The sequence below is a fragment of the Cherax quadricarinatus genome, chromosome 45 (assembly GCF_038502225.1).
Source record: "Cherax quadricarinatus isolate ZL_2023a chromosome 45, ASM3850222v1, whole genome shotgun sequence".
NCBI lineage: Eukaryota > Metazoa > Arthropoda > Malacostraca > Decapoda > Parastacidae > Cherax > Cherax quadricarinatus.
The window spans coordinates 30,292,086-30,304,919 of NC_091336.1; the positions used below are offsets into that span (position 1 = coordinate 30,292,086).

General features: G+C 42.9%; 1 protein-coding gene across 1 annotated transcript in view; it reads left to right on the forward strand.

Annotated features, from left to right (window-relative positions):
* LOC138853994 (lachesin-like) overlaps window positions 1–12,834 on the forward strand; it is a 384,143-nt gene that overhangs the window by 216,796 nt on the left and 154,513 nt on the right. Inside the window, exon 5 of the mRNA XM_070094252.1 lies at window positions 2,162–2,369. Within this exon, the coding sequence (XP_069950353.1) occupies window positions 2,162–2,369 (208 nt within the window). The remainder of the gene's footprint in view (window positions 1–2,161; window positions 2,370–12,834) is intronic.

The window sequence follows — 12,834 nt, forward strand, 5'->3', positions numbered from 1 at the left end:
AAGGGGGAGGAACCTGGCAGTGTGCCATGGGATTCTACAGCGTAGTGTGTGGTGGGGACTGTGAGTGTGGATTGTGGTTTGTGATGGGATGACGTGTTTAGTTGTTGGGTTCTCAGGGTGGTTCTGTGTGTATTGCGCTTTGTGCTCTGCCCTGGTCTGGTTGTCTTCTGCTGACTCTGTCCTTATTTCTCTTCCTAGCCCCTTTCGTTTATGTGTCCTCTTCCTCAGTTTCTGTCGTTCTGTTCTCGTTCTGCCTTGGTCTATTAACACCCTCTTGTATTTTGACGATTCTTTCAACTGTGGTTTCTGTACCATTTCTGTCTTGAAAAATCAGTCTGACCGGCCTATATCTCCCCTTCAAGAACCCCCCTATTCTCTGAAAATTTACTATATCAGTCACGTCATCTTTGCCTATTTCTTTGATGATGTTTTCAATCTCCTGTTTTTCTTCCTGCTTTCTTTCAGTGTGTGTGTTCTGCCCTCGCTCTCCTGGAGCCCATGAATAAACACTGACGTCTGCTTCTCCTCCCATTGCCTTTCCCTCTGGGTTTTTTGGGTCCCATTTGTACATGGCCATTGTCTCCCTTATTTTTTCTTGTAACTTTTGGTGGCATGGCTGTGCCTCTGTACTGGACCTATCTATCTCTCCACCTCCTCCCCCCTCTCTTTCTGCTATCCCTGCTCCCAGCTTTCCCTCTCAGCCACCATTTTTTTATGGGTTAAATATTGTAATGTGTGTGTGTGTGTGTGTGTGTGTTGTGTGTGTGTGTGTGTGTGTGTGTGTTGTGTGTGTGTGTGTGTGTGTGTGTGTTGTGTGTGTGTGTGTGTGTGTGTGTACTCACCTAATTGTACTCACCTAATTGTGGTTGCAGGGGTCGAGACTCAGCTCCTGGCCCCGCCTCTTCACTGATCGCTACTGGGTCCTCTCTCTCTCTCTCTGCTTCCTGAGTTTTGTCATACCTCTTCTTAAAACTATGTATGATTCCTGCCTCCACTACTTCACTTGCTAGGCTATTCCACTTGCTGACAACTCTATGACTGTGTGTGTGTGTGTGTGTGTGTGTGTGTGTGTGTGTGTGTGTGTGTGTGTGTGTGTGTGTGTGTGTGTGTGTGTGTGTACTCACCTAGTTCACCTAGTTCTCACCTAGTTGAGGTTGCGGGGGTCGAGTCCGAGCTCCTGGCCCCGCCTCTTCACTGATCGCTACTAGGTCACTCTCCCTGAGCCGTGAGCGTGTGTGTGTGTGTGTGTGTGTGTGTGTGTGTGTGCATGTTTGTATAAATGTGTGGTATATGTAGAGACTTGTGTACAAACGCATATTATTTCCAGGTGATCATGTTGGAACCAGGAGCTACACTAGTGGAAGTGTGCAGAATATACCACTGCTTCTGGAAATTGTAAAATAAAGAGTGTAAAACATGTATTTATGTTATTTACCAGAGTAAAGCTTACCAGTGTTTGAATATTTACATGCCAATTATGTGGTCAGGTTATACCTGCTGACCTCACCCTCTAAAATAGGGACCAGGAGCTGTGCCATAAGATCCACACCAGCAGTCAAATTTTCTAATATATTTATAAACCTGATACCACGATGTGGTTATACCACGATGTGGTTATACCACGATGTGGTTATACCACGATGTGGTTATACCACGATGTGGTTATACCACGATGTGGTTATACCACGATGTGGTTATGTGTACAAAAAAATATTCCTTAGGTACCATTTGTGATAATTTACATAATAGGAGATACACTTGTGACCACGTATTAAAATATTTTCTTGTCTTAAATAAGCTACACTTTAATGAATATATCTTTTAAACAACGAAATAATATTGAGATTAAAATTAAGGTCGAGACTACGAGAACATGAAAGACTCGGGACATTATTGCCTACATTTCACTATAATGAAGCAAGTTTTTACTAGGCAGGTATAATGAAAGTAATATAATCATACTTCGACATTAAACATGTCTGTACATTGTATATTGAATTATAAATTAATAACTCTGTAAATAATATGATTCATTATTCTATTTGGCAGGTATCACGAGTACAATTTAATTATAGCAGACGAAATGTCTGCACTAGGCAGTATACGAGAGAATAAAGTATACTTCTAGTTGTTAATATGACCTGGTGCCTATGCTTGGCAGGTAGCCTGGGGATACAAAGGCACAGGTGCTGTCTTGACTGTGTCTACTCAGGTCATCACCAACAATCCTCGGATCTCCATCCAACGTGAGCAGCGCTCCACCTGGGTGCTGACTATCACCAACGTCACCATACAGGACCAGGGCCACTACTGGTGCCAGGTCAACACCTCCCCGCCACGCTCCATCGCTGCCTTCCTGGCCGTCGTAGGTGAGACCACCGCTATATATCACTTCCCCCGCCCTGGGGAAATCTCTCTCTGGTGTCGTGGAAACAAAAGTTCAAAATGAGATGCAATAAGTCTGAGGGAGATATAAAGAGGGATATAGCAGAAATACGGAGTTAGAATTATATACTAACTGATAAAGGTGTACAAAGGGCTGAAGAGAAAATAATGAGAAACGAATGAAAGTTATCAAGAACAGTGGTAGACATTATTGCATATTATAAGTGTTATCAGAGCATCTGTTCAGGGACAAATTGGTTCGTTATTCATCATGAACTTCCTCAGTTCTTCATCATGAAGTTTGCGGAACCTTCAAAGAGAAGTTATTCCGATATTCATTTAAGAGTCAGTCGGTAATTTACGATTAAGTTAGTTATTTTTTTATGAAGTTAGTCTGTTCTTAGAAAAATAAATTAATTTATCATGAACATGGTGGTCGTTTCTTCAAACAGATAACGACCAAGATAACGACCAAGTCACAGCGTAATTAGTCAGTTCTTGAAGGCGCTAGTTTTCAGGTTGAAGATGGTCAGTTATTCATGGTAAAGTTAGTGTGTCACCTTTGTTCTTGAGAGTCTGTTCAGTTCTTCGTGGAGATGTTCTCCGTGGTTAAGATCTACAGTTCTCCAAAATAACGATAGTTCATCGACTGTGTCTGAAGCTGATAAATTCGTCATGGAGAAATTGGTTAGAGAGTTCTTCTTGATAGAGTTAGTCAGTTCTTAATAATGAAGTTAGTCAGAAGCTCCTCACTTACTTTAAAAGAAGCTGAGATAGAAGAAGTGGATATAGTGAATATGGGAGAAGTGCTGGATAAACTAGGGAGACAGGAACTTTGAAAATATGTAATGCCGAGGTATAAGGTGTGGAGGTTAAATGTGGAGAATAAGAAGTGTGAAGCAAGAAATACTGAGATAAGGTAAATGGAGATAGGAAATATAATGACAAGAAGAATGGAGAAGGTAAATGTGGTGACGGGAAGACAGGAGATACAGAGAGTGGAAACAGTAATAGTGGATACAGGTTATGTGGAATTAGCAAATATGGAGGCAAAATTATTGAAACTGGGAGAAAGGAAGTGAAGAGACAGAGAGATTGACGAGGATGTGTGTAAGATGAGAAAATCTGGAGACAGGAGTTGTGGAAACCGAAAATGTTGATAAAGAAAATAAAGACAGGAAAGGGGGAGATAGGCAGCGTGGACATAGTAAGTGTGGAGAGTCGAAATACGATGAAATGAGGAGTGAAAACAAGAAGTGAGAGAACAACGAATGTGAGGATATGAAGGAGAGAAGCGGAAGGTATTTCAAAAGAATGCATAGAGATAGACAGTGAGAAACAAGAAGTGCACTGACAGACAAGAATGAGAGAAACAGGCAATGTGGAGAGTGGAAGTGTAGAGAGAATAAATTTGGAGACACGAAAAGAGGAGACAAAGTGTGCAGACACACAGTGTGGGACAAGTAGTATGGAGACAGTGTTGAGACAGGTAGTGTGGAGACAGTGCTGAGACAGGTAGTGTGGAGACAGGTAGTATGAAGACCGTGTTGAGACAGGTAGTGTGGAGACAGGTAGTATGAAGACCGTGTTGAGACAGGTAGTGTGGAGACAGTGCTGAGACAGGTAGTGTGGAGACAGGTAGTATGAAGACCGTGTTGAGACAGGTAGTATGAAGACCGTGTTGAGACAGGTAGTGTGGAGACAGTGCTGAGACAGGTAGTGTGGAGACAGGTAGTATGAAGACCGTGTTGAGACAGGTAGTGTGGAGACAGTGCTGAGACAGGTAGTGTGGAGACAGGTAGTATGAAGACCGTGTTGAGACAGGTAGTATGAAGACCGTGTTGAGACAGGTAGTGTGGAGACAGTGTTCAGACAAGTAGTGTGGAGACAGGTAGCGTGGAGACAGTGTTCAGACAGGTAGTATGGAGACAGTATTGAGACAGGTAGTGTTGAGACAGGATGTGTGGTGACAGGTAGTGCTAAGGCTGTTGCGCTTAAAGAAACAAGATCACTAATTCTCTAGTGTCTTAGTTACCTAAGCTGCAACTAGGCCGTTTCTTGGGGTGACCTTCAACAGCAACAAGGTAATTAGAGTTCTACGTTATTCTACCGTTATTAATATAAGACTATTCTTTCTTTCCTTCTCATCTTTTCTTTTGGGGGACAAGAACCAAGAGTATAAATTAATTATCTTTAAAAATAATGTATTTAAAATGGATGACCCATATATAATTCAGTTACCATAAGCCAAAGTTATTATACTCGTTTTTACTTTGAGTATTTGATATATGTAGTATTTACAGTTATATAAATATTAAGGGATATGACATATCCCATTTACGGTGAAACACAAAGATTATACAATGATAACCAAACCAAACTAACATTTGAGGGAAGCTTGCAAATGTACCCTCCGAGGGACAGAAAATCCCGAAAAGGGGGAGGGGGATATCTCTGATTAGATTTATAAGTAACTCAGTTTTCTCTCCTCCAAATTACATGAATTTTCTAAGAATGGCTAAAGCCCAGAATCTCCTACAATACTAAGGAATATCCCACTTAAGAGAATACTGGAGGGAATTGTACTCCGGCCTGACTGTGGACTGCCTGCCCCAGCGTCTGGTAACACAGCCCCTCATGGAAGGTTCCTTGATGTTGGTAAGGGGCTCTTGATTTAAGGAATTGAATCTGTGCTCCAGTTCCCCGAATTAAGCCTGAATGCCTTCCACATCCCCCCCTGGGCGCTGTATAATCCTACGGGTTTAGCGCTTCCCCCTTGATTATAATAATAATGGTAACACAACACAAGGTCGGGTCACGTAACTTGGCCTGCGGTAAGCAAGCACTTGAATCATTTGCCAGCGAATTAACTGGTGGTTCGCCACCTTGTTTGGTTATCATTTAAATATACAAACCTATGAGCAACCTGCCAATATACATTTTAATAATAGGATTTACAATAGTGACCAACATAAATATTTCCGTACGATGGTACATGTTGTGTCAGGTAAGAATGTCAAGCTGAACATCATTATTTTAGCTATTAATGAAGGAGTTTGTGATATAATATTATGTAGAAATACGGTATCCACATATTTATAAAATACATTAGTCTAGCCAGATGTTAGGCACAAGATAGACAGTGTTGAGAAAGTGTTGAGACAGTGTTGAGACAGTGTTGAGACAGTGTTGAGACAGTGATGAGACAGTGTTGAGACAGTGTTGAGACAGTGTTAAGACAGTGTTGAGACAGTGTTGAGACAGTGTTGAGACAGGTAGTGTTGACACAGTGTTGAGACAGGTAGTGTTGAGACAGTGTTGAGACAGATAGTGTTGAGACAGTGTTGAGACAGTGTTGAGACAGGTAGTGTTGAGACAGTGTTGAGACAGTGTTGAGACAGTGTTGAGACAGTGTTTTGAGACAGTGTTGAGACAGCGATGAGAAAAGTAGTGTTGAGACAGTGTTGAGACAAGTAGTGTTGAGACTGTTGAGACAGGTAGTGTTGAGACAGTGTTGAGACAGGTAGTGTTGAGACAGTGTTGAGACAGGTAGTGTTGAGACAGTGCTGAGACAGTGTTGAGACAGGGTTGAGACAGGTAGTGTTGAGACAGTGTTGAGACAGGTAGTGTTGAGACAGTGTTGAGACAGGTAGTGTTGAGACAGTGTTGAGACAGTGTTTTGAGACAGTGTTGAGACAGCGATGAGACAAGTAGTGTTGAGACAGTGATGAGACAAGTAGTGTTGAGACTGTTGAGACAGTGTTGAGACAGTGTTGAGACAGGTATTGTTGAGACAGTGTTGAGACAGGTAGTGTTGAGACAGTGTTAAGACAGGTAGTGTTGAGACAGTGTTGAGACAAGTAGTGTTGAGACAGTGCTGAGACAGTGTTGAGACAGTGTTGAGACAGGTAGTGTTGAGACAGTGTTGAGACAGTGTTGAGACAGGTAGTGTTGAGACAGTGTTGAGACAGGTAGTGTTGAGACAGTGTTGAGACAGGTAGTGTTGAGACAGTGTTGAGACAGTGTTTTGAGACAGTGTTGAGACAGCGATGAGACAAATAGTGTTGAGACAGTGATGAGACAAGTAGTGTTGAGACTGTTGAGACAGGTAGTGTTGAGACAGTGTTGAGACAGGTAGTGTTAAGACAGTGTTGAGACAGGTAGTGTTGAGACAGTGTTGAGACAGGTAGTGTTGAGACAGTGCTGAGACAGTGTTGAGACAGTGTTGAGACAGGTAGTGTTGAGACAGTGTTGAGACAGTGTTGAGACAGGTAGTGTTGAGACAGTGTTGAGACAGGTAGTGTTGAGACAGAGTTGAGACAGGTAGTGTTGAGACAGTGTTGAAACAGTGTTTTGAGACTGTGTTGAGACAGCGATGAGACAAGTAGTGTTGAGACAGTGATGAGACAAGTAGTGTTGAGACTGTTGAGACAGGAAGTGTTGAGACAGTGTTGAGACAGGTAGTGTTGAGACAGTGTTGAGACAGGTAGTGTTGAGACAGTGTTGAGACAGGTAGTGTTGAGACAGTGTTGAGACAGGTAGTGTTGAGACAGTGCTGAGACAGTGTTGAGACAGTGTTGAGACAGGTAGTGTTGAGACAGTGTTGAGACAGTGTTGAGACAGGTAGTGTTGAGACAGTGTTGAGACAGGTAGTGTTGAGACAGTGTTGAGACAGGTAGTGTTGAGACAGTGTTGAGACAGTGTTTTGAGACAGTGTTGAGACAGCGATGAGACAAATAGTGTTGAGACAGTGATGAGACAAGTAGTGTTGAGACTGTTGAGACAGGTAGTGTTGAGACAGTGTTGAGACAGGTAGTGTTAAGACAGTGTTGAGACAGGTAGTGTTGAGACAGTGTTGAGACAGGTAGTGTTGAGACAGTGCTGAGACAGTGTTGAGAAAGTGTTGAGACAGGTAGTGTTGAGACAGTGTTGAGACAGTGTTGAGACAGGTAGTGTTGAGACAGTGTTGAGACAGGTAGTGTTGAGACAGAGTTGAGACAGGTAGTGTTGAGACAGTGTTGAAACAGTGTTTTGAGACTGTGTTGAGACAGCGATGAGACAAGTAGTGTTGAGACAGTGATGAGACAAGTAGTGTTGAGACTGTTGAGACAGGAAGTGTTGAGACAGTGTTGAGACAGGTAGTGTTGAGACAGTGTTGAGACAGGTAGTGTTGAGACAGGTAGTGTTGAGACAGTGTTGAGACAGGTAGTGTTGAGACAGTGTTGAGACAGGTAGTGTTGAGACAGTGCTGAGACAGTGTTGAGACAGTGTTGAGACAGGTAGTGTTGAGACAGTGTTGAGACAGTGTTGAGACAGGTAGTGTTGAGACAGTGTTGAGACAGGTAGTGTTGAGACAGTGCTGAGACAGGTAGTGTTGAGACAGTGTTGAGACAGGTAGTGTTGAGACAGTGTTGAGACAGTGTTGAGACAGGTAGTGTTGAGACAGTGTTGAGACAGGTAGCGTTGAGACAGTGTTGAGACAGTGTTGAGACAGCGATGAGACAAGTAGTGTTGAGACAGTGTTGAGACAGCGATGAGACAAGTAGTGTTGAGTGTTGGAGAAATTGTCCAGTTTGACATACTAGTGAATCTATGGTCAAACACTCTGAGTACTTTCCTAATCTGAAGACTTTGAGTTTAGTCTTGTACAACATACCAGGTGGATGTATGTACCTGACTGAGTCTCTTGATCCAAGGAGATGGAAATACTGTTTATGAGTTCTAACTCTAAGACATCCAACACTAAAATTCCTATTAGGATTATAGTTTCCCATAATCACTCTCTCGTAGTACAATTATTTTCGTGATGTATGCCAAAGTGAAACAGTTAATTGATACTCTGACTTTGTCTGAGTTAAGTACATTAAAACTTCAGACGTGTTGGCAAGTAGCCAAGTATCTCGGTGTGACGTATAACAGGAATTACACCGCAGAAACTGTCAGAGGATTAATTTAAGATATATTGTTTCCTTCTCATACTAAGATGTCTGATTATGATTCAGATTCAGAAAGCCTAGTGTCACAATTAGGAAGTATGACTCTATTTGATGAAGAAAGAGCAACTAGAGCAGAAGTGAGCCTAGTGTCTGAGCCTAGTGTAGCTCAGTTCTCGCTCGCTCCTTCCTTCATTGACACTATAGTACAGAGTATAGCTGGTAGGATGACTCAGCCTAATACTAGTACAGTGTATGCTACACCTGTATCTACTTATCCTAGACCAGATCTAGACTCTATAGAGACGGCTGGACCAAGTGTCCGACCTAAGGACCGTCCAGACCATGTTAATTTCCCTACTCCTCCATTACCCACTGGTCCTATCTCTCAGGAACAGTTTGAGAGGTTGGAACGCCTCATTATGTTGCAGACTGCACAAATTGAGGCACAGAGGAAATTGAACGAAGAAAGTCAAGAATCTAGTAGTGTTACCAGTTACATTTCGTGAACAAGCCATTGATTTTGCTCACAATAGTCCCATAGGAGGACATTTGGGTGTCAAGAAGACACTCGGTAAACTGGCAAAACATTTTACTTGGCCAAAGATGAAGGAAACAGTAGCTGATCATGTGCGACGTTGCCACGTGTGTCAAGTGACAGGCAAGCCAGCGCACACGCCTCCACCTGCGCCTCTCATTCCTATCACCGTGCATGGTGAACCATTCTCACGTCTTATTATTGATTGTGTTGGTCCTTTGCCTAGAACCAAACTAGGAAACCAATACTTATTTACTATTATGGATGCTGCAACACGCTATCCCGAAGCTATTCCTATGAGAATGCTGATGGTCCCTACTTAGTGTCGTTATATTATTTCCCAGTTCCTGATTCTGTGTCGCAGTCGCTTGATATTACATTGCTATTGGGCTTAGCATTCTTTGTTGTTCAAGCAGACTGTTCGGGTTGCCAGTCGGTCAAGAAGTTAGTTTATTTGAGGACTTTGTCAGTCACTTGTTTAAGTCTAATTCGAGTCTTGAGACACAGCTAACTACTTAAGAGCACTTACACTCATACACACACTTGTACATATTTGTAATATCTTATTAAATGTTAATGTACCTGACGGTACTTAAGAATTATAAATGTGATATGTGCTTTCAGCACAATAATATTGAACTCGAGAGATTGATTTTATTTTGATTGATGTGATTTAATTTACTTTGATAATATACCTCTAGACAACTTATAGACTTAATAAATTTATTAAATTTTAATTTCTCTAGTTAGTAGCCTACCAGTTGTAATCCTAAAGCACTATTGAACCATACTGAATTTTAATGGATAATTGGACAAGGATACTAACTACTTGTTACGAAAACCCAGTAACAGGCTGGATGCTAGAAGGGCAGTCCTTTCTAGTATTCACTGGAGATCTCTAAGCTTTTAGAATCGCGTTTTTTGTAACATTGAGACAGTGTTGAGACAGGTAGTGTTGAGACAGTGTTGAGACAGGTAGTGTTGAGACAGTGCTGAGACAGTGTTGAGACAGTGTTGAGACAGGTAGTGTTGAGACAGTGTTGAGACAGTGTTGAGACAGGTAGTGTTGAGACAGTGTTGAGACAGGTAGTGTTGAGACAGTGTTGAGACAGGTAGTGTTGAGACAGTGTTGAGACAGGGAGTGTTGAGACAGTGTTGAGACAGTGTTGAGACAGGTAGTGTTGAGACAGTGTTGAGACAGGTAGTGTTGAGACAGTGTTGAGACAGTGTTGAGACAGCGATGAGACAAGTAGTGTTGAGACAGTGTTGAGACAGGTAGTGTTAAGACAGTGTTGAGACAGTGTTGAGACAGTGTTGAGACAGCGATGAGACTAGTGTTGAGACAGTGTGTTGAGACAGTGTTGAGACAGCGATGAGACAAGTAGTGTTGAGACAGTGTTGAGACAGGTAGTGTTAAGACAGCGTTGAGACAGTGTTGAGACAGTGTTGAGACAGCGATGAGACTAGTGTTGAGACAGTGTTGAGACAGTGATGAGACAAGTAGTGTTGAGACAGTGTTGAGACAGGTAGTGTTGAGACAGTGTTAAGACAATGTTGAGACAGTGTTGAGACAGCGGTGAGACAAGTAGTGTTGAGACAGTGTTGAGGCAGTGATGAGACAAGTAGTGTTGAGACAGTGTTGAGACAGGTAGTGTTGAGATAGTGTTAAGACAGGTAGTGTTGAGACAGTGTTGAGACAGGTAGTGTTGAGACAGTGTTGAGACAGGTAGTGTTGAGACAGTGTTGAGACAGGTAGTGTTGAGACAGTGCTGAGACAGTGTTGAGACAGTGTTGAGACAGGTAGTGTTGAGACAGTGTTGAGACAGTGTTGAGACAGGTAGTGTTGAGACAGTGTTGAGACAGTGTTAAGACAGTGTTGAGACAGTGTTGAGACAGGTAGTGTTGAGACAGTGTTGAGACAGTGCTGAGACAGGTAGTGTTGAGACAGTGTTGAGACAGATAGTGTTGAGACAGTGTTGAGACAGTGTTGAGACAGTGTTGAGACAGTGTTGAGACAGTGTTTTGAGACAGTGTTGAGACAGCGATGAGACAAGTAGTGTTGAGACAGTGATGAGACAAGTAGTGTTGAGACTGTTGAGACAGGTAGTGTTGAGACAGTGTTGAGACAGGTAGTGTTGAGACAGTGTTGAGACAGGTAGTGTTGAGACAGGTAGTGTTGAGACAGTGCTGAGACAGTGTTGAGACAGGGTTGAGACAGGTAGTGTTGAGACAGTGTTGAGACAGGTAGTGTTGAGACAGTGCTGAGACAGTGTTGAGACAGTGTTGAGACAGGTAGTGTTGAGACAGTGTTGAGACAGTGTTGAGACAGGTAGTGTTGAGACAGTGTTGAGACAGGTAGTGTTGAGACAGTGTTGAGACAGGTAGTGTTGAGACAGTGTTGAGACAGTGTTTTGAGACAGTGTTGAGACAGGTAGTGTTGAGACAGTGTTGAGACAGGTAGTGTTGAGACAGTGTTGAGACAGGTAGTGTTGAGACAGTGTTGAGACAGTGTTTTGAGACAGTGTTGAGACAGCGATGAGACAAGTAGTGTTGAGACAGTGATGAGACAAGTAGTGTTGAGACTGTTGAGACAGTGTTGAGACAGTGTTGAGACAGGTAGTGTTGAGACAGTGTTGAGACACTTAGTGTTGAGACAGTGTTGAGACAGGTAGTGTTGAGACAGGTAGTGTTGAGACAGTGTTGAGACAGTGTTGAGACAGGTAGTGTTGAGACAGTGTTGAGACAGGTAGTGTTGAGACAGTGTTGAGACAGGTAGTGTTGAGACAGTGTTGAGACAGTGTTTTGAGACAGTGTTGAGACAGCGATGAGACAAGTAGTGTTGAGACAGTGATGAGACAAGTAGTGTTGAGACTGTTGAGACAGGTAGTGTTGAGACAGTGTTGAGACAGGTAGTGTTGAGACAGTGTTGAGACAGGTAGTGTTGAGACAGTGTTGAGACAGGCAGTGTTGAGACAGTGCTGAGACAGGTAGTGTTGAGACAGTGTTGAGACAGTGTTGAGACAGGTAGTGTTGAGACAGTGTTGAGACAGGTAGTGTTGAGACAGTGTTGAGACAGGTAGTGTTGAGACAGTGTTGAGACAGTGTTTTGAGACAGTGTTGAGACAGCGATGAGACAAGTAGTGTTGAGACAGTGATGAGACAAGTAGTTTTGAGACTGTTGAGACAGGTAGTGTTGAGACAGTGTTGAGACAGGTAGTGTTGAGACAGTGTTGAGACAGGTAGTGTTGAGACAGTGTTGAGACAGGTAGTGTTGAGACAGTGCTGAGACAGTGTTGAGACAGTGTTGAGACAGGTAGTGTTGAGACAGTGTTGAGACAGTGTTGAGACAGGTAGTGTTGAGACAGTGTTGAGACATTTAGTGTTGAGACAGTGTTGAGACAGGTAGTGTTGAGACAGTGTTGAGACAGTGTTGAGACAGGTAGTGTTGAGACAGTGATGAGACAGGTAGTGTTGAGACAGTGTTGAGACAGTGTTGAGACAGCGATGAGACAAGTAGTGTTGAGACAGTGTTGAGACAGGTAGTGTTGAGACAGTGTTGAGACAGGTAGTGTTGAGACAGTGCTGAGACAGTGTTGAGACAGTGTTGAGACAGGTAGTGTTGAGACAGTGTTGAGACAGTGTTGAGACAGGTAGTGTTGAGACAGTGTTGAGACAGGTAGTGTTGAGACAGTGTTGAGACAGGTAGTGTTGAGACAGTGTTGAGACAGGTAGTGTTGAGACAGTGTTGAGACAGTGTTGAGACAGGTAGTGTTGAGACAGTGTTGAGACAGTGTTGAGACAGCGATGAGACAAGTAGTGTTGAGACAGTGTTGAGACAGGTAGTGTTGAGACAGTGTTGAGACAGGTAGTGTTGAGACAGTGTTGAGACAGTGTTGAGACAGCGATGAGACAAGTAGTGTTGAGACAGTGTTGAGACAGGTAGTGTTAAGACAGTGTTGAGACAGTGTTGAGACAGTG